Source organism: Gadus chalcogrammus, chromosome 9 (genome assembly GCF_026213295.1).
Source record: "Gadus chalcogrammus isolate NIFS_2021 chromosome 9, NIFS_Gcha_1.0, whole genome shotgun sequence".
Lineage (NCBI taxonomy): Eukaryota > Metazoa > Chordata > Actinopteri > Gadiformes > Gadidae > Gadus > Gadus chalcogrammus.
The window spans coordinates 21999764-22022338 of NC_079420.1; the positions used below are offsets into that span (position 1 = coordinate 21999764).

Genomic DNA, 22575 nt, shown 5'->3' on the forward strand with positions numbered 1-22575 from the left:
TTTAAGGAGGAGTGAGCCACGTTTCCGTTGCATTAAGAAACTACGGGAGGGTGATGTTTGTTCCAGGTTGTTAGTCAAACCTTCAGGCGTTACCAGGGAAACTAAGTTATGGCTTTTGAAAAACTTTATATTCGCATTGTAAAATGCATGAAAATATAAATGAATGGTCTTAAATTATTTTCTTGGACTGGACTTCACGGAGGCAACTGTCCTCCGCTGCGTGTCGGACGGTTCTAAGGCCTCCGCATCGTCCCATAATTCCTGATAATGGACACCTCGTCGGCATTATCCCTTACTTATTTAAATGGATTTAAAAGGACCACACCACACACTAAAATGAATAATCATAAACGAATGCTACATGGAGTGGTTCTGATACTTTTCTGATGAAAAGTATCAATGGAATTAAGTTAAATCTCAACTGCTGAATTCAATTCAATTAAATTCAATTTTGTTTGTATAGCCCTTAATCACCATTACAGTCTCAAAGGGCTTAACAGGCCAAATATTTATGACACCCCCCTTTACCCAAGCCCCCACATGGGCAAGAAAAAACTCCCTTGAATTAGCAAGGAAGAAATCTTGAGAAGAAACGCATAGTAGGGATTCCTCACACAAAAGTTACAAACACGTTCACAATTGGGATTTGGTCCAAGTGGATAATTGTTTCCAACTGGCACCATCGTGGTTAAGGGGGGATGTGGAGTGTGTGTGGATGATGGCTGGTTAAGCAGCCTCACCTGACCCAAGTAAGACTGATTGGTCTTTTGGGCTGGGGGAGGCTGCACACCTGTTGTGTGCTTTGAGAAATCAATGTGCACAGGTTAAACCAGCCATCAGCCCACATACACTCAGGGAGAGAGATCACCTGCATGGCAACATGGAGCACCAGCGTCGTGCATCATCGTCTGCAAGCCGTCCAATAGACTCTCAACCCCGCCGCCCTGCGTCCTTGTCTGGAGGAGCCCAGTAAAAGTCACCTAGGCTGAGTGGAGCAATGGACCTTGCTACATAATTATGCGACACACTCCAAAGCCACCTGTAATAGACATTTGGATGATATTTACGTAATTGGAAATTTGACGTATTAACGTTGACGGGTGCTGTAGCAATGATCTGTTAACAGAATTAACAAATGAGCTATCAAAGCAATAATAATTATACATATTCTGCCACGCATAGCTTAACATTATCGGTCCAGACTTAACTAGGATAACATTGCACTGTTGACGGGAATTAGGGTTTTGTTTCCTACAAATGTTTATAACAGGCTGTTTTAATTGGGGTGGCATTGTTGGATTGGTTGTTCATCCAGCTGGGGAGACGCCATTGCATTTCCCACATGATACTGACAATGACACAATCAGAACGTTTGTTTTGTAATCGTTCGAGGTTTGTTTGTAATATGCTCTTTGTCTAATGAGGCTTTTGTAACGCTGTGTACTGTAACAGCCCCCCCTCCCCCGCCTGACGACTTATAAATAAAACAGAGGACTTGGTGTCACAGCTTTGAGATAAAAGCCCCTCGCAGGCGGCCCCCCGGGGGCCCGTGGCAGGCTCCTCAAAGAGGGGCCCCGTCGCCGCCACTCTGCAGCTACTCCCCCAGAAGAAGGGGAAGAGCGTGATGCAACTGCCAGCACACAGTAACAGGTTTATGATGTGTATGTAGCGCGCACTGGATGCTAGGTAGGCCATTAAAGGCAATGATCAATGAAATCAATCGGGGGCCGCGGCAACAAACTTCATAAACACGGCAACGGAGCATGAAATCAACTGGGAGGCAGGCACTGTGAAACGACCCCCCCAAGTGAGGCTTTGTTCCACATTAGTATTCACCAGATATTATATCTGGCTCCTGTTATCATGGCATTCCAGCCCATTGCAGACGGCTTGGTCCACCAATGAGAGGTAAGATGTTTGTCTGTAGTCCATTTAATTAAGTCATCTATGCATATTTTCATTGCTGGGTAAACCGCCCTTGTGCGTTTTTGTGCTGGATCAATAAATCGAATTTCCCACATGATACTGACAGTGAGAGCCGAGTCGGCCTTCTGTGGCTTGTCAGAAATGCCGTATTTGATCAACGTTGTCATGAAAACATAAGAGTTCAAAGCCCGGAAAACATTATAAGAATAGTATATTGTTACTTTATCACCATCAACACACACACTTAGGGACATATAGACAACAGGATGGACACACACACATACAGACAAATACACGTACCGATACAAAAACACACACACACCAAACACACACACACACACAGGCACACACACACAGACACACACACACACACACACACACACACACACACACACACACACACACACACACACAACACACACACACACACACACACACACACACACACACACACACACACACACACACACACACACACCTACACCTACACACACCAGGCCACACAAGCTGTTGGCATTTCCCCAAAGTTAATGGAGCAGTGAACTCCAAGGGAACCATAAATCCTGCTTAATGGAACAGTTGGAGAAAAAAAGAGAGAAAGGTAACGTCAGGGCTGGTCAAAGTCAATCCACAGCGAGCATTGCGTGGGGTGTGAGAGAGGACAGGTGTTAGGAGACTAGGGGTTCACAGCGAGGCGTTCACTGTACACCGTGGACACGGCGGGACGACGGGGGGTTCCCGCTCCTTCGGCTAAAAAGGGTGCCCTCCAAAATGCCGTTTTGTTATTGGTCAGACTCCCTGCTGTTCAAACACCATCAAACATCAATATCAGTCATCCTATACCAGATAGGATGACTGTTGGGATGAGTGTGCTGGGAAAATAAGGAATAATGACACCCGTTTCCCCGGGTTCGTTCACTATATGGCTGATCTTAAGTGGGTCACCATACCCTCCACAGAATATTTTTTTACGAGATCCGTGTGTGGATATACATGAGTGATATAGACAATCAAACGGTACTGTCGGAGGCGGTCTCCCTCGGTGAGCTCTGAGAGAGGAAGCCCCGGATTCAGAGGCTCCTGATTCAGCAACCCGCGACTGAGATGAGGATCTCTGTCACTGTGACGGTCACACGGCTAAATTGGCTCCAGCCTTACATACTGAGACTCACACCGTACAGATACTACAGCAGGCTGGCACAGGAGGGCTCACGTGTGTGCAGGAGACACGCACACACACACACACACACACACATATACACACAGATGCATGCACGCACACGCACGCACACACCGTAACAGACAACTAATCTTAAATACTGAATATCTGGTTCAACAAAGACCCCATGAACTGATCGTAAACCTGGAATATCATCGCCTCAGTGCTTTGATCTACGAGAGCCGAGGAGTCAGTCGGCATTGATTGTCATAAGCAATAGCCTTAATTTATGCCCTTTAGAACAGTACAGTAAGAATATTTATGGATCTTTTTTAAGGGATTCGCTGCAGTTTGGTGTAATGAGGAATTCCATCGATGTAGACTTCCTCTTACTAAAAATGTATGTGGCCCGATCAAATCCTACTATTTTAGGATTCTGCTCGGTTTTTGGGCCAACATTTTTCCAGACATATTACTTATTGCATATCTGCCAATATAGACTCCCACAAAACACACACACACACACACACACACACACACACGCGCACGCACACACACGCGCACGCACACGCACACACACACACACGCACACACACACACACACACACACACACACACACACACACACACACACACACACACACACACAGAATGATGTACACATCGAGCCATCCACCCCCAGATCCAGTCCTGCTCAGCTAACGATGGTGCGAGACCGCTAGCTACACAACTTGGGGAGCAGGTAGTCGTAGGCAATCGCTGGTCTGAATGGGCCACCCCCTCCCTGTCTCCATCGCTCATTCATAGGCACTTGAATATTGACAAGTGCATCTGAACCACTGGGACAGGAGACAGGAGAGCTTCTTTGAGAAAAACATAAAACCATGCTTTTTATGGTGGGGTGTAACTCGTAGCAATGCTGACGCCATGGAAATACGATTGGAGCACAATAATGAGAGATTAATCGCAAAGAAACTGTACACACACACACACACACACACACACACACACACACACACACACACACACACACGTACACACACACACGCACACACAGACACACACACACGTACATTCACGCACGCACACACGCAGGCAAGCACCCTAACACTAACCCACACAGGTCTATCTCAAGAGTTTCATAATATTGACCATCGCCTCCTTCATTAATGGAAGTGATGGCCAGGCGGGGCACAGCCTGGTCTATTATGCAGTATTATCCAGTATTATCTAGTATAAGCTGGTGTGCGGAGCACATAGCCCGTGGCTGACTGACCATGGGGAGAGACACATTAGATATGGCTATTAAATGACATTGATTTCGTCTTCAAACACAAAGGATGGGTGAGGGTTAACTCTGGGAAGACATCCTTGAAACTCCTCATTTACCTTGAAAGGGGGCATTGATTTTAAACTCTGCGAATATACTGTGCAAACATATCCTCCATGATTGAGTCAAGAACGGCCCACTGAAAGTGCCACATTAAGGCATATTTCAGTTATTCATAGCTCAACTTAAGAGGTGTCAGTAATCAATGTGCTCCATTGGATCATATATTTTATAGCCTTAACCGAGACTGTGTGTACATTACCCACTCTACCGCTGTCTGCATTAGAGAGCTATTACCACACAGAGTCTACCAGCAGTACTGAGTCACAGACGTTGTGGTTATTAGTGTATGATGAACACACAGTCTTCAACGTCTATCTGCTCTTGTCCATAAGAAACACACATACACACACATACATAAACTTGAAACTTAAAGAGCAATGAAACCACAATTTGTTTTTGTTTAGAACATGGTAATACGTCTTATTAGTATCATCAACATGGTAATCTAGGCCATTATATAGCTTTCACTGAAATTGGAGCCTAATTTAGAGAAAACAGGATTAAAATCCTATCCAGTCTTTCCAAAACTAGTTAACGTTCCACTTTTATCTGAACGCCGGTGGCTTTCCTCACGTCGAAGTAGAGTGGAAAAAGGACTTCAACGAAGGGAGACCAAACAGCAGTGTGTGTGGAAGAGCAGAGCTCTGACTGGTCAGCCCTTGGCTGCAGCGTCTGAGATAAAGTGGAGCTTCTCGGACTCACACACTCCACTTGCGCGGTGTGGTAAGCCTGGTGTGTGTGAGGTGTGTGTGGATGAGTGGAGCTCCGTCTTGGCAGCGGTTGATGTTGAGGACTGTGTCCAAGAGAGGGATAAGCTTCTCAGATATAGAATACGCCACGGTGTGTGAGGATGTGCGGATGTGTGGAGCTCCTTCTGGGTAGCCGTGGAATTTGATGTTCGCGTCCAAGAGAGAGTTAGGCTCCTCGGAAACGTAGAGTATAACGCTACGGTGTTTGTGGAGGGGGAAGCTCCACCAGAGAATCTGTTTATATAATTTTTGTGTCCCAGTGAGGGGTAAACTTCCCGGACACCTATAGTATCACGCTATGTTGTGTGGTATGTTTCATATCCATCAACATCGCTCGTTTTAACGCTTCATACACAACGACGGTACTAAAAAGATAACATGGGACTTAACAATGGGGATACTCTGAAAACTCTTAACCCAAAATACTTTTCTCTTTAGATCTTATAGTGTTCGCATTGCAGCTGAAACAGAGAGGTCACCGCCACTTTGAAGCAGAGTGCGTGACCGGTGAGTTGAACAGAAAAAACAACCGTTGTGACTTTTTCTCATTTCGAGAAAGACATTGCTTATGCTATGTTAAGAAACTAAACAAAAAGCACACAAGAGCCTGTGATAACAACACCCAACTCGCAAAAAAAGTAAAAAATTAAATTGTCAAGCCTCAGTGAAATGTACTTGGATATTGTGCCTCGGATAGACCTCTGTTCAGCATTCACCGGAGCGCTGTGTTGTTCAGATTGTCTGGCGACACCCCGTCTCTCTGAGAGGGGTCACAGGTCAGATCCAGCCTGGGGCCGAGAGACAAGGATGCAGCATCTCTCTCCGGCGAGAGCCAGCAGACACCCGCGGGTGAGGCCAGGTAATATTCTCCTCCCGCAACACCACAGCAACCCACGACTTATCCCCTGCCCGTCTGCCCATCCGCGCCGTCGCTAGCTGTTAGCCGTTAAAACGTCTTTCTTTCCTCATTTTCTCCTCCAGCGTTTTCACCAGCTGACCCATATAGACGCACACACTGTGTCCTGTTGGGTATTGCTCCAGAAAGGAGGTCCAAGCCTTTGATCCTCTGTCAGATCGTTGGCAGAGGGCCGTGGCGTTGGCCTCACGCTGCTCTTGCGCCGGCGAGTCACCCCTGAGTGGCTGCACGCACTGCTGGGTGCTCGTGCACACATGAGTCTCTGCACACACTGCTGGGTGCCTGCACACACGTGGGTCTGCACACTCGTGTTTTCGGACTTGCTGCTTTGCTGCCAGATAATTCTGTCTTTCTTTCAGTACAAAATACCGACACCATGAAAAACAAAGCCTTGGATGAATACCTTGACAGATATAGCTTACAGCGCCGCTGTGGATGTGCGCTAAAGTGAATAGGAGTTGAGGTGCTCCTCCGTTCAGTGGGCCGTAGAGTAGGAGACGAAGCCACTCACACAGGGACCACTAGTAAACCCTGATCACCTTTGCTGGGAGCAAGTTAAATTACAGAGAGAAATAAAGGGAATGGTGCGCTATTTATGTGAAAGAAAGGGGGGCAGATTTAATTAAAATATTGGCACTCATTCCTCATTTCTACAGATGAAAGCTTGTAAATGAAAAACCCTGGAACCGCGCCGGTTATGGAAATGCAAAGTTATGAATAATGCCACTGTGTGAATCATCAGGTCGGCTTTAATAAGGGGGAATTAACGCTGCACTTGCACCCGGCCAACGTATGCATATCAGTACATGTATTCCCAAGGGGGGGGGGGGGGAAAGGTGAACCTATTCTTATCTTAGGGCCAGTCACCAGCCCTCAGCGGCAGGTCTGTGGACGTGACGAGAGGCAAACAGCACAGCGCTGTCACTTAGCCCCATGAATCCAGCTCCAAACGGCCGCACCACAGAGCAAGAGATGCTGATTTACACGCGGCCGGTAATCAGGGAATGGCTCTTTTGTTAATGAAAAGTCATAGATCCATACCACAGCACCACTGATATGACTTTCACCACCATCACTCATCCCTAAGTATATCTGGTGAAGGTTATGAGCACACGACTAAAGAGCCATTGAAACAAACAGATTCACTTAAGTCATGGGGTTAGAAACACTGCGCGCAATAGCAATGCAGATCGCAATACACATCACACCACCGCTTGTCGGCAAGTGTGCAAATCTCTGCTCCCCTAGTCATGGAACCTTTTGTTTACTTTCATTTCAACTAATTCCAATGCCCCTATACACTCATAAATATTCCCTAGCAGTCGATAGCATCTTCCCTGTTGAGAATGTATTTGTATTTATACCGCACCTTTCTAACCAGAGGCCACTCAAAGCAATAAAAATGATTGCCAAACATTCACACATTCACACGTGACGGCGTTGTCAACCAGAAAGGCGACAGCCAGCTCATCAGGTGCAGTGAGGGTGAGGTGCCTTGCTCAGGGACACCTCAACCACGCTTAGCTAGGAGGAACCGGGGATCGAACTAGCAACCTTCCGGGTTGCCTCCGGCTCTACCCCCTGAGCCACTGAGGGAGGGGGGCTGACTCCAGAAGGTCTGCCCGGCTCCCCTCCCCTGCCCTCTGCTCGGGGGTCTCAGGGTGAGGGGGGTAGCCGCCGCCAGAGGGGCTGCCGCGGTGGTTCCTCTAATCTATTCATCATTCCATAGCACGGCCCGCAGACACCCGTCTCATCAGGATTCACACAGCAGCGCAGCACTCTGCTGACACAAGGGATGTTGCAATTGTGTGTCGGTGTGTGTGCGTGTGTGTGTTGGTGTGTTTCTATATGCCTGTGTATTGGTGTGTGTGTGCATGCCAGCGCGTGTGTTTTTATGTTTGTGTGTGCATGCGTGCCCGCGCGCATGTCAGTGTGTGTATTTGTCTGTGTCCCTGTGTGCGTGTGTGTGTGTGTGTGTGTGTGTGTGTGTGTGTGTGTGTGTGTGTGTGTGTGTGTGTGTGTGTGTGTGTGAGTGTGTGTGTGTGTGTGTATATGTGTGTGTGTGTGTGTGTGTGTGTGTGTGTGTGTGTGAGTAAATGCGTGCCTGTGTGTGTCTGTTTTGTGCGTGCATAGCTACATGTGTTTGTGTCCGTGTGTGTGTGTGTGTGTGTGTGTGTGTGTGTGTGTGTGTGTGTGTGTGTGTGTGTGTGTGTGTGTGTGTGTGTGTGCGTGTGTGTGTGTGTCTGTGTGAAGGAGAGGGGAGGCAACCATGAATTGCGTCCACTGTGTTCATCAAGGTGTTCATCAAGCAAATCACTTCCACTTTCAGCAGATGAAGACGCATTCATTGTGGCTTACCTTTCCCGTCGGCAGAAAGCAGAGAGGAAGAGGAGGGGGGTGACCTTCACCACCACGAGAGCTGAGCTCATAACAAGGACATGCTTTACAGCTAACACACAACTTCAACTTGTGTTGACTTCTAAAAGGCCTAGGAGTGGATTATTTTTCACTCTATGCTCTAAGTTGAAAGATGAACATCCTCTTAACTACCGACCTGCTCCTTGGGGTATGTCCACCCTCAATGACTCAACGTCATCTCATAACTCAGTACTTGTGATTACCAAAGTCTTGACAGCGGTATCATTGGGACACAACACCTTGTTGTTTATGTGGATTCTCTTAAAAATCGGCCACATTTCTATTCGCATTACAAACCTAAAAATATGAGCGCAGTGCCCCAAGGCCAGACAGTGCCGAGTGGGGGGGACACTACTATTATGTTTAGTGAAGAAGATGATCTGGGGGATGGGTGGTTACACAGCCCGGGCCCAGTCGTTTTTCTACAGTGGTCACTCTGCCCAGTGGTTATTTGAAACGTTTAAGGACATTTTCATTTACAGTTCACTACTGCTGGCCGGGTTTCCGATGGCCAATGACACGCTTACAGAGCTCCGCCTCCTGCAATGTGATTGGTCAAATCAAAGAGGAAGCAAAGGAAGCGAAACAAAACGTGCCAGATTTGAGTGCGTCTGCATTCCGCTTTTAGGTGATGAATGTAGGGTCTTATCTGTGAGAATCCAGATAGGGTCTCTCACCACTGGAGCAGTCCAGTCCGCCCCAGCCGGGCTCACACTGGCAGGTGTCTGGGGAGACGCAGCGGCCATGGGAGCATTCCTCCGTGCAGAGCGCTGAAACACACAAACACACAAACACCTCCTCGTTAATAGTGGGACGGCCGACGCCTCCGAACACACACAAAGAACACTTCCTCTCACCGCGTATACAATCAAACCACTGCTGCATTATGGGACTTGCAGAGCTGACAGCTGCAGGCCCATTAACCGGCCCACGAGGAATCCCCCGTCGGGCCATCCGGGCTCAAATTGAGCCGTGGCATTCATATTTAATAGCCATCACCTCGACTTGACACTAAGCCCAATGATTTGTTAGCGGATGGAGTCCTCCGTCAACATCACGTCTTTATCACGTCGAGACCTGCCTCTCCCCGTCCCATTGGCTCGCGGCAGGCCGGAGCAGAGAATACTGTAAATCCCTTGTAATTTGATCACCTTGCGCTTTGTCATAGCCACACTCTAACGTATCGGCTCCGGGGGGTGCTGCGCTGTTTACCAAGTGTGCAGCTTTTCTTGATCATGCATATTGAGCAACACGGCACCACATTGATTAGGACACCATTAGTATTCCTGGGAGCTCCTTTCAAAGAAGAGTTGCGGAAGAAGTTTTGTTCAGCAGGATAATGAAGTGACCTAAATGGATATTCGGTTTCCTTTCCACGTTGCTCGTCTATTGGTGCCCAGAAATATAGCGTAAGACAACAGGCACTAAGCGAGGGTGATCCCGTGATGTCCAAGGCGGTCTGTCCAGAGGGATAGAAGCTTTATCTCAGCAAGTAGAGATCCGAGGTAATGTGGGAACCAAACTTTAGTCATGCTCAACGGAAATCAGCAGCATGCGAGTCTCTCACATTTCTGGAATGGACGGAGTGATGGATGGATAATGGATGAAACACACCTTGCATGAACCAATGAGTCAACGACCGGCAACCCCCCATGCTGCATCAGACGCCTTTCATTGACTTGCGTCACACTTTGTATGTCAAGACTCGATATCATTTTAACACGGCTGTATGGGGGGATACCGGGATAATTTCCCCCCCGCAACAAGGTGGTTACTGAAAGGGGAAACGGTGCAGCTGTTGGCAGAGGCTGGCGCTGTTCTTCCTGCCTGCAGGCAGAAGAGTCAGCAGGAGCAGGCCACAAGCAGCGCTGCTATAGATTATCACTCAATCTGCCTTCGATTGGACTCCACCGAGGGGAGAGGGGAGAGGGGAGGAGAGGGGGAGGGGGCTGGAGGGAGAGGATGGGGGGGGGGGGGGGGGGAGTAGAGAATCTCAAACGAACCCCAAAGCCAGTGCCTACTGGCAGGGAAATGTTCCTAAGGCAAGAATGGTGAATCAGAGACGGAGAGATAATGCAGAGATGCTCTGCGAGCCAGGCTAAGCAGGCAATGCCCAGCTTTCCAATCGCAGCGAGACAGTGGACAATCAACCTGCGTCTTTCCGTGTGTGTGTGTGTCGGTGTGTGTGTTTGTGTGTGAGTCTGGCTGGGGAACGGAGTTTCAACATTTCTGCTGACGAAGACATCAAATCCACTGTCTGTAATCAATGTGTGTACGTGTACATGTAAGCCGGCGACTGAAGGTAGGGAGGAGGAGACGGGGATTTCAATGTCACCACGATGACTCGATTCTGTTTCGTTTCAATCAGCAAATTCCGATCAGCAGCCGCGCAGGGAACATGCAAATGTGTGTCTTATCCTTTAGAAAAATGGAAATGACGTTTCTTCTTCGACTATGGGGAGAAGGATAAAGCGCGCTCTCCTCCTGAGATCTAAAAGCGGCGTACGGCTGAGGAGAAGGCGTAATAAAGAAGGAAGTAGACCTTTCATTTTAATTGAAATTTATGAATCACTCTGCTTAACTCACGTCTGCGGAATCTGTCAGGCCCCAGTCTTTCATCTAGATAAAAGGCTAATCTAACTCATTATGCAGATGTGTTATCAGGACAGGGAACAATGGAGCTAATTGGCATCGCTCATACAGTGTTAATAAATTTGAGTTCTCTTTCAGCAAAACCTACAATCTTTTAAAATGGCTGCTGATAAGCCTGCTCTTTGCCGACACCACTCTAATTATGTTTTTTTTCCTGCACATTTCCTGTGATGGAAGAGCTTTCTGACGGTTGGCGGGGGAAAAGTCTGACAATTGTATATTATTAGTCACACTTCCCTGAGGTGATGAACATAATGTCTGAATGTGTACTGTGTCATGAAAAACAGAACAATCTGTATGTATGTGGGTGGCTGAATGAATCTAGTCTGTTCCAGACAGATGTAGTAAAAACGTAGCCAAAGAAAAGGTCTTCTAATGTTCTCGTACATACCTCGCCATACATCTCTGAGAGGTGAATCACCATCTTTGAACATTAAATAAGAAGCAACAGCTACCAAATGAAAAGGAAATCAAAGGCACATGATTCCTTTCTAGGGAGAAGGGGGGGGGGGGGGGGGGGGGTGGTGGTCCTTTTCGATCATTAAAACTCAAATGCAAAATGTGCCAGCCAGTGCGCCGAGCGCTGGAAAGAACTTCAAATCAAACCCGCTTCAAGTCTCTCCGCCATTAGGACCAATGACACATTCTCATTCTCATATGCCTTAGTGGGACTAGCAGGACTACATTAAAGAGCAACACTTGATAAAAGGGACACTCTGCAACCGACACCAGAATTAACCATATTATTCCCTGCACTTAGCCTGCGGTCATTAGCCTGTTGCTGTCATTAATCAGGTAGAACAAACTGATTGCTCCCATTAAGAGGGGAATTAATTCATTAAGTAAACGTATGTCTTCTAATGATTAGGTCAATCTCATGCCAGCAGTAGCAGCAAGGATTACAGGATCCATTAAAAATATGCCCACAGGAACACACAGCAATGTTATTCAGACGTGTAGCTTGCTTTCGTAACCTTTATTCGAGTAAATCAGTGTGTGGGCACAGGTGTAATTAGGATTGGATCCTACATGTGACAAAACACGGCAAACATCTTAGAAGTCGTTGCCACAATTGGCAACATCACATATCGCTTGAGTTGTACACAAAGTAAATTGGATTGCACAAAGTTAGAAATAACTGATAACTAATCATCATCAACATTGCATCAATGGTTATCACCTAATTGTTCCATTAAAATTACACCCTCCCACTGACACAAGCATATAGTGAATAAAGATCATAGATCAGTTGTTTGATAGAGAACAGCTTGACTGATTTAATACCGTAAGGATTTTATTGCTTTTGAGTAAACGGTAAATATCCCATGAGCTCTTTATCAGCCTTTGGTCATTATGAAGGTAACTTGGGTGCTCTGCTTGTGCCTGTGTTTGCAGTCAGATAAATGGATTATGGTTTCATTCAATGGCTCTTGGCTAGGCTTTAGTCTGTATACGGTACACTGCTCGATATTGACGTGTAATTAACACAAGAGGGTAAATATAGAAGTATAGAGCCAATTCTCCTTCTCAGTTCCACGTTTGTGGTATTTATCGTTTGGTTTTGGTTTTCATTATTGCTTAATTAGGGCAGCTTTCCATTCATCAGCCCCAATTGTGCAACGAGTAGAAATCTATAGTGGTGACGATGATTCAATGGGAAATAAAGAGTTTGCAAAGAACCGCAAAATATGAAACTACCCTATTGCCCCTTGTCTTTGCAAAGAGGGGGGAAAGTAATTTTTATTGTTCAAAACACCAATATGAATATATCGCACTGAGCTCTGTCCACACAATGCCAGGCCAAGTGCCACCGACACCAATTCCTCACACACTCAGAAGGGAGGAAAAAACAATTCATTTAAAAATAGTTTCACAGCCCTTCTGATGACTAATGCATACGCCCTCGATCAGTCGACTCCGCCCTTACATGAACCCGCCCTGACCAACCCCATAGATGACATCTAGTAAAATAGCCTCCAGCTTTTAAAGACGGCTAAAGGCCAAAGCACACTGGGGTCCACGCAGCTAGCCAAGCGACTGGAGCGTAACGATTCATTAGGCCGCCCACCAAACATGAGGCAGTGAGGGCAGACAGGTGCCCGCTCCGGGCCTCACCAGCACCCATTAGTGGGCCGCATTCATGTTATGTAACAGAGGCTTAATGAAGTCGCTCTGGCAGGACAAATAAAGATGTCATATTTGCTCCAAATTGAGCAAATATGTGGAATTGTGCTCCGAATGACAAAATCGGGAATGAACTCTCCGACTTGTGTCGAGTTGGATGGACAACGTTGCTCCGGCAAGCAGCTCGGGTATACGTAGCGAGGAAACATATTATCAGTGAGTCAAGGATATGAAAAGCTCTTTGAAAGTACCAGGGTATTTTTTGTACCATTACCTGTGAGCGACGGAGAGAGCGATCATTAAAGCACAGATACCATCTATGCACCAGCCGCGCACGTCAAAAATAAAGAAGAAAGATTACTCACGAACACACAAGTCCCCGCTCTCAAAGTAACCAGGGCAACACTGGGAGCGGCGCCTATACATGGTCCTCACGCCCCTGCGGTACGCAGTCTTGTAGCTGATCCTGACGGGAGGAAACACACACACACACGGGTTCCTCTGATCAGCAGGACGAGGAACAAAGCTGGAAAACCCTGATCACATGTTCCTAAGGAGACTGAAAGATAAGTACCTGTGCCTGGTGCATTTAAACCAGTTGAGGATGTCGGTGCATCTGGTGTAATAGATCTGGTCAAAGGGGTGAGCGTAGGACTCCTGGATGGTCACGGCGTAGCTGACAAACACACAACACAATTCACACTTCATTGTGGTTTCAGCATTTCATTTGGGCTGCTTTTTTGCAAATGGTATACAGATATTCATCTACCCACCAACTAAATGCATTTTGAACCGTCAATTAATAATTCCTCTCAAGGCATTGCGTGGTTTAGTCATATTATGTTCAAATGTAAGCAGCACATATTATTTTGGATTCTTTTTAATCATGAGTTTGAGTTCGAGTTATCTGTTTACTGACAGTTTAGTCAGTAGAGAGGAGGTGCAGACCCTCAATCCTACATTTGTTAAGAAACTTCCTTTTTTTGTACTCTGATCCATATAGTTTAATCAAAGAAGCAAGAACGGTTTTCTAACATTTGAGTTAAGAAATCATTCATTGAACTAATTGTTTGGACTCAGTGGCATCTTGTGTTTTGGTTTGCAGTATACTTTGGAGGATGGCCACAGGAGTCTTAACGCAATAAAATCGTATTTATGTGTCAATTATATTAACAGAGCCAAACCAGAGGTAGCTAGAGCAAGTAGAGAACAACAAAGCATATAGTATCTAAATATTCCACATCCCGGCCATGAGAGGAGCTGCCAGGGCCCTGTAGAAGGCAATTCAGACACATTTGTTTAACTGCTTTCCAGTCCAGCTACGGGTCCTCTAAGCAATCCTGCCCCAGTCGGGTCAACCCCCTGAGCATACATCTTCTCAGCCCCCTCCCCTCTGCTCTGTGGGGACAGCACTTATTACTGCTTATTTCTCACAAGTGACATTAGCCAGCACAACCCGTAATTATTCAGGCTACAGGACTGCTGTGATTGATTAGGCCGGGGCCGACACTGATCAATCGCCTTGCGTATATCATCTTAGGCAGCGTCTCCGCCCCCCCCCCCCCCCCCCCATATTGTCTCACAGCATTTGTCGGATGGGTCCCCAACTTTGGTTTTGCTTCGTTATTTCCTGCCGGCTGTAAAACGTATCTCTGTCTCTGGCGTCAGCGCCACCTGCTCACCTCTCCCAGTGGCTGCACACGTTGGGGTCGTCAGGGTTGAGGCTCCGTCCTCTGGTGCTGAACCCCAGGACCAGCATCACCACCAGGGGCCAGGCCGCCGGAGGGGCCAGCAGGGCCATGACCTGCCCTGAGGAGGGCAAGAGGAGGGGGTGAGACCGGGCGCCGGGCCGACGTCTGCCCCACCGATCGGTCCCACAGATCCCCGGGCTGGACGGGCACGGCGATGCCCTGGTGGGGGGATGGATGGATGGGGACCAGCGGTGCTGGTTTAAGCCTCACGTGGAGGTACGGAGATAGCCTGCCCCCCTGTGACTCAAGCTCATTTGTTCCTATCAAAAGGATACTTTATGGGATGAGTAGAGGCCGGGGAGCGTTGCTGACGTAATGAACGCTTCTGACAGAGATGGATGTACACCATTCCCCTCCCAGTAATGTCTGGACACGCACCACCTCTGTAATACCTCCCGATGTCAGCCCAGGTCGGGGTTTACCAGAACTACCAGCAGAACACATTAGTCATCTTCCAAGAGAGAACGATGGAAAGAGAGAGGGGGGGGGGGGGTGCATGTGTGTTTATGCTAGAAATATGAGTTTCACGTGTGCTTTTTACCACAGGGTGTGTGTTCAATATTTCTGAGTGACCGTATCCAATAACATAGACATTCACCTGTAACAGCTCTTTCACATCTCAAAGACAATCAATCAGTTCGTCACTTTCCCTAAGCAGCACATCATCTGGACAGGCAGAGGTTGAATCCATGTTCATTTGTTGTACCATGGCAATTAATCAAAGTACAGCTAAACACACACACATCCACACTCTCTCTCACAAACACACACACACACGCACGCACGCACGCACGCACGCACGCACGCACGCACGCACGCACGCACGCACGCACGCACGCACGCACGCACGCACGCACGCACACCCACACACACACACACACACACACACACACACACACACACAGAAGCAATTATTTTCCATTCCATGGGAAACCACATTTGATGGACTACTGCCTCCATGGCTCCTGTAAGCCCTTTCCCCTAAGTCATTTCAATAACCTTTTTTGGTTTATAACATGTTATTAATCATTGTAGGGCATTTCAAGTGTCACACGTGCTCCGGGGCGTGGCCACAATGTAAAGCAATGGCAGAAGCTGGGAAAGTCGCTATTGTGTACTTCATAAGTGGTGCTGTTAAGTGGATAATTTCATAAAGGGAATGCATTGCACGGCATTGTGGCCGCAGTGAGCTCCATGCCCTCGCAGAGAGAGCCGCTGACAGATGTAATGGCCATAAGCACACGGTCTGAAGCTCACCTAATCCCAGGCCTGTAGTTCCTCTGGGTATGTTTTCTTCTTCTTCTCTTTCTTTTGGCTGCGGCGGGGGTTCTGTAGTCAGGTGACAGGAGTGCAGCTGTTCTCCCGCACACAGAAGCACTCTCGCCGAGAGGTGATGATGGGCTGGAGATCTGTGCGAGAGAAGAAAAATAATGAGCTTATGATGACACACAGAAGACGCACACTCGCTTGCTGGCTCGCCCGCCCCTCTCTCGCTCTCTCCGACTCTCTCTCTCTCCGTCTCTCTCTATCTCTCACTCTCTTTCTCAAACACACATACACAAACACACATGCTTCTACTCATACATTTCTAATGGGATCAAGAATCTGAACAGGGTTACAGTTCATCAAAGCTCCTCTCAAAAGGCCAAACATAGTCGTGCAGTCTGCCAGCCTCTGCATCCAACCACACTGCGCTTCCCTTTCATTCCGCGTCGCTGTCGCTGCACCCCCGCGGTGCGGCCCACACGACACCACCACCCCCCCCCCCCCCCCCCCCCCCGCACACAGGTGAATAAAAAGCCTGCATTAAATGAAGAGGCGCAGGAACAATGGAGCCCGGGCTGACACGCAGCCCGGGGAGAGTGGCTTGACAACAGCGGGGCGCGGTAAGGTCATCTGTCCTTATTAACAAAACCCCGGACAAAAGAGACAACACTTCTTGACGCGGGGCTGATGCAGATGGAGGAGGGACCGAGTTGCTTTCCATCCAATCTCGAGCGCTGTGAATAATCCCACGTGAAGGTCAGGGGGCCGGCCGGGATACTCTTTGGACCCTCGACGAGGCAATATGTTTTCTATTAAAACGTAGACATGAGCAAAGAGGGAGCGAAAAAGGCACGGCTGCTATCTACCTGAATAAATAAATAATGAATGGTATTTTCCTTCAGATGTAAAACTGTTGCTTGGGTTCAGCTGGGTGAAGGAGGGTCAGGTCAGGGGACATGGGGCATGTCCGCACTTTGTCTTGAGTCGGTCACAGAGCATCCATTCAGACAGACACAATGTACACAGACAGAGTGCCATGGTTATTTACTGTGTTTCAGACTGTGTTTAGCAAACGTATTTCTATTACATTTACTACTATATTTATTATTTAGATAATAAGCGATTGTTATTTTTCCATTTTGAACAATCTCTACACTTAGCGGAATGGAATATGTTGGGAAAAAAACATCCAAGGGACATTATCAACGGGCGCCAACGAATATGTCTCTGGACCCAATTAGATCGACCTACAACTAATCAGAGCAAGAAAACGTGTGACGTAGAGGGAATAAATCCTTTTGGAAGTACAGCAAATGCATCTTTCTTATCAACAAAACCTCTGAATCCAGTTGTTTGTTCTTCTTTCCGCGATAACCTACCTTCCAGTTTGTTTAATACAGTTGTGATAGCGTATTCAACAGGCATCAGCGAAGGCATCTTCGTTTACTAAAATGCCTCACCGTGCCCCATCGTGTCCGGTCATCGTACCAAACCAACCCCATATTAGATAAGTGCTTGTGATTGGTCCGAGCCGGGCCAGGTTGGCTGGAAGTCTCTCTGAATGGGAAGGGTGCCAAACCAGGTGCCAAAGCAAATAAAACTGAGCTTGCACATTTGTCTGATTCCCAGGCTATTTTCTCTTGTATAATAAGGAAAATAAATGAAAATATTTGAAGAGCGAGAGACCGACAGACAGTCACACTGACCAAGAGACCGACAGACAGACATACTGACCAAGAGACCGACAGACAGACATACTGACCAGAGACCGACAGACAGACATACTGACCAAGAGACCGACAGACAGACATACTGACCAGAGACCAACAAACAGACCCACTGACCAGGAGACCGACAGACAGACCCACTGACCAGGAGACCGACAGACAGTCACACTGACCAAGAGACCGACAGACAGACCCACTGACCAGAGACCGACAGACAGACAAACTGACCAGAGACCGACAGGCCGACACACTGACCAGGAGACCGACAGACAGACCCACTGACCAGAGACCGACAGACAGACAAACTGACCAGAGACCAACAGACAGACCCACTGACCAGGAGACCGACAGACGGACAGAACTCCCTCACACTGTCGGCCAGGCCGAGCGACCATTTATCAGAGGATCTGATAAACAGACTGATAAACAAAGTCCTTGTAAACAGGAGCAACATGATGCAAATCAATCAGCTCGATAAAGCTTCTAACTTAAAGGTGTCCCACGAGGCTCCCAGCAGTGTCTTCTTAAAGCCTCGCCTGAAACGGCTTGTTCTGTTCACTTCAAACGTCCGTACGTGACTCGACACTCGAAAACACCCTAACCCTCCCGTTTACCGCCTTCCAAGAGCCTGCCACTCTCACAGCCTCAGTGCAACGTCACATAAGAACTCCACAGACCCCACACTAGCAGAAATGACACCCCCTCCTCGGCTGTCACTGCAGACGATTTACAAAATGCAGACGCTCACGCGAGCCGAACAGAGATCTGAGCGGGGCCCCTCCCAGACACCTGTGTGCTGGACCGTGTTCCCACCAGGGGGGGGGGGGGGCACACCTCTTCCACCAGGAGGCGCCGGAGACATCTGCATGACGAAGGCCACGGCGCGGTGGCAGCGTGTGACTTATTAAAGCGCCATGCAATCACCAGGCCGGTCCCGCGGGTCCAGAGCATCTGCAGCGCTCCATGGATGACGCTCAGTGGGGGCGAACGCTTGGCAAAAGTCAGAGGCTGGTTCCGCTTCGACGTGTCCCCCTGTCCCCTCCCGCCCGCGCCCTGGCTGCGCGTGTCACAACAATCTGCGTGTCCTCTGGCCTGTGTTGGTCTGAATCTACATAACGGGAACTGGCGGAGGGAGAACCCGGTTTGCAATGGCAGCCGCGGTTTTGGTACAGGAAAAACAAAGAAGGTGGTTGAGATCTGAGGTGTGCGGTGTAGCTCGTGGCTGCTGCAGGCAGTTCCTCGTGTGATTATGTTGGCGTGGATTTTGTCGTTTGAAAGGCGGTGTGAAAGGCTTTGGCGAGCAGCCTATCTGGCTATCATCTGGTGACGGTGTTACCACGGTGCAGGAGACTGACAATGAGATAAGGGCGCACTGTCCATCCCTGTCGGCTCTGGAGGGTGGTGGGTCATTAAGATCCAGCATTCATTAGAGGGACAATGGCGTGGCGTATCATCAGAACAGCTCTGACATCGCTTGCTAGAGCCGCTCAGAGCAACGCCTTGATTGGCTGATTCTTAGAGGTTGATGTGTGTACATCAGGCTCTGTGTCCATCCATCTCTAGGGAACCCATTCATAAAGTGATGCACTTATATATGTGGGGATTGATTTAGGTTATGAACAAAATGACATGAAAATAAATTCAGTCGTCATTTAGTGTGTCCACTCAAACGAATTGTTTCTGCAGCATCGCTTCAACATGATAGTGCAGCCAGTATACGCTTTAATTCTTCACACTATAACGACGATGACAGTGACTGTTTTGGAATTGCTAGTTCAAGGCCTGTGGCGGAAAAGGTGACGGCAGGAACTGTGATTTGATTCTTGTGGAATTTCTAATGGAAGTTGGGGGCACCTGTGATATTGTTTTGGGCCATTTAACAGGCTTTAATTCTGGCCACATGGTTTATTCATGCAGCAACCAGTGATATCACGACTCTCATAAATCACGCAGTGCGGCATTCCGGACGTCCACAAGCTCGCTGGGCAAGGCTCACTAATCTCCACACAATCTTTCATCTGAATAACCTTGCCTTACCACAGGGCAGGGCAGTGCCAGACACACAGCCCTTCGGAGGGATCCCGTGTTTCTGTTTCCAGGCTCTGGGCAATCAAAAATACTTTTTTATTTACCTTTTCTGGCCCGAGAAAAACATCGTCCTGCACAATCGACTGCCAGAGGCTGTCTATTCACATCAACACTGGCCATTTTGAGTGAAGGTGTTATTTTGTTTCATTCAGGGGAAAAGCGAGAAAAAATAACATGAGAAATGCGACCAGATAATATAAACCATCAAATAGAGTAATTTATTAATATATCTTGGCATTTGTGGCACACTGGTTACTCATCCATGTCACAAAGTAAAGTATAAAGTAAAACATGACAGCATGAACATGTGAGTAATTATCAGCCTTGGACTAAGAATCATTTTTCTGGCTTTCCAAATACAACTAATTAGCAGGCAACGCAATTATGTGAATGTCAAATAGCTCTGAATGTCTCACCACAGGCTTCTAATAGCCCACCCCAGGAACCACATTGCTGCTCCTTGTGTTGCCTTCCGCGCTACATCTGTCCTCTCTGCGAGCATCCTGGCCGGCGTGGAACCCCTTCCTGCCTCCCCACTCCATCTCACCGTCCTTCCGCCCTGTACGCAATTAGCCACCCTAGGTCTGATTGCCAGTAACGAGTGCTGGTTGGGAAGTGGCTGGACTAAATGTGCAGCGTTCGTATTAGCCTATTGAACTGTCTTCACCACCCCACTGGGCTCTCTGTGAGCAGAGAGCCAGACGGAGCTGGCCTCTTCTCTCCCTCCCACGTCCAGGTAACGCCTGGAGCACAGCGCACACGTCGGTGCATTAAATGCGGCCGTGGTATTCATGGCTATTTGCCATTTATTTTATAATTAGTGCATATTTCTGCGCCAAAGTCATCAGGTGTTTCATGGAGGGTATAAAAACGATATGGCAGAGGCAGAACGGGAAGAAGGCGGAGGAGCTCAGCGCCAAATGCTGAAAGTGCTGTGCGTCTGCCAGGGTAATTTTACACACCGCTGGCTTCACACCTCAGCCAACGCCCTCCCAACTCTGAACTACGTGTCTCTGCCTTTGTATCTCCATTTATTTTGTGTCAGCCTACCGGAGATGTGAGAAGCCATGCAGTACAGAACGCCGCGCCGAAATGCCACGGGCGACCAAGCGGTGTGTGAAGCAAACAGACGGCCACAGAGAAGAGCAGGCCGAGTCGTGCTGCGTTCAAAGCCTTAGCATTCTGGACGGGCTAAACCTGACCACCGCCGAGGAGTGGCCAGCGATGGGAAGCACTGAGGTGTTGAGCTGCACCGAGGATCCATACTTTTCCTCTGCTGAATAGCGGTTGAGATGGTGTGCTGGAGTAGTCACCGAGGTCAAGCCATGATTTGAAACATCATAAATGTTCCTTTAGGTTCTGTCATAACACTTTTAGCACACGGCGGAGACGAAGTCGCTGATAGTTTAATTAAGCGTACTTTTCCTGGAGAAAAGTGCCAATTAGTACTGTAGAGCTGCCCTCATATTCTACCAAACGACTTCAGTTGCTCTGGTGAACGTTGCATTAGCGCGGTAATATTGACCTTTTGGTCTCTCGTCTATAATTCATATTCGTCTAGGTCTTCTAGACGTTTCTTTTATATTCCATATTCAGCCTAGCTGGCAATGAACCAGCTAAATGTGGTTGAATGAGTGACCCATCGACCCTTTTCTAAAATATTGAAACACTGTTTGACCCCATGGCCTGTTGAAGGCCATGGGGTCCAGTGGACGGCTTGGGCACCATCCCGCAGTATGATCGTATTAATCAGGAGAGTAGGGTAGTGTGGTGGCAGCGCCGTCCCCCTCACATCCCACACGTATGTGACATGTGTCTTAATTCACTGTCAGTCACTTTAGATAACATGTCTGATTCTAAATGACTAAATAGCACAATTAACTAAAGACAGCTACTGAACAGAGGCTAACCCATTAACAGGTTATGCCTGACAAAAAGAAACAACACAGTAAAGAATGACTATAGGCATCAACGTTACGTTATTCACCACACCGCCTCGAACAACCATGTTCAGCCTAATTCATGCCATGCAAAGCTAATTTAACGAATGTAATGTATAATATCTAAAACACACAATACATAACTAACTGATAGACCATCAAATGTGCACACAGAGCCAGACAATTAATCCTGAATGGCAACCCTGCATCACAGACTAATGAAGACGTTTGAGCCGTGTACACTCTGACCCCTCCTCCTACTCTACTTGAGATTAATGATCCGTGTTCCACAGGAAAGTCTCTGATCATCAGGCTCAGGCACTCGACATGCAACAACAACAACACAAATAAAAACACAAAAGAGCTTTTGATCAGAGTCCGTCCTTCTTTCAAGCAGTAATTATTCAACCTAACCCTGAACACAATAGGAGCGCTTCTACCGGTCGGTCATGGCTCTCCTGGGGAC

The 22575-nt window shown here is 47.8% G+C and overlaps 1 protein-coding gene across 1 annotated transcript in view; it reads right to left on the bottom strand.

The window, feature by feature from the left end:
• Positions 1–15096, bottom strand: part of megf11 (multiple EGF-like-domains 11) — a 55526-nt gene extending 40430 nt beyond the window's left edge. The window contains exons 1-4 of the mRNA XM_056598677.1: positions 15020–15096; positions 13912–14013; positions 13703–13803; positions 9239–9331 (exon numbers count right to left, since the gene is read on the bottom strand). Coding sequence (XP_056454652.1) covers positions 9239–9331; positions 13703–13803; positions 13912–14013; positions 15020–15096 — 373 coding nt within the window. The remainder of the gene's footprint in view (positions 1–9238; positions 9332–13702; positions 13804–13911; positions 14014–15019) is intronic.
• Positions 15097–22575: the final 7479 nt, after the last annotated feature.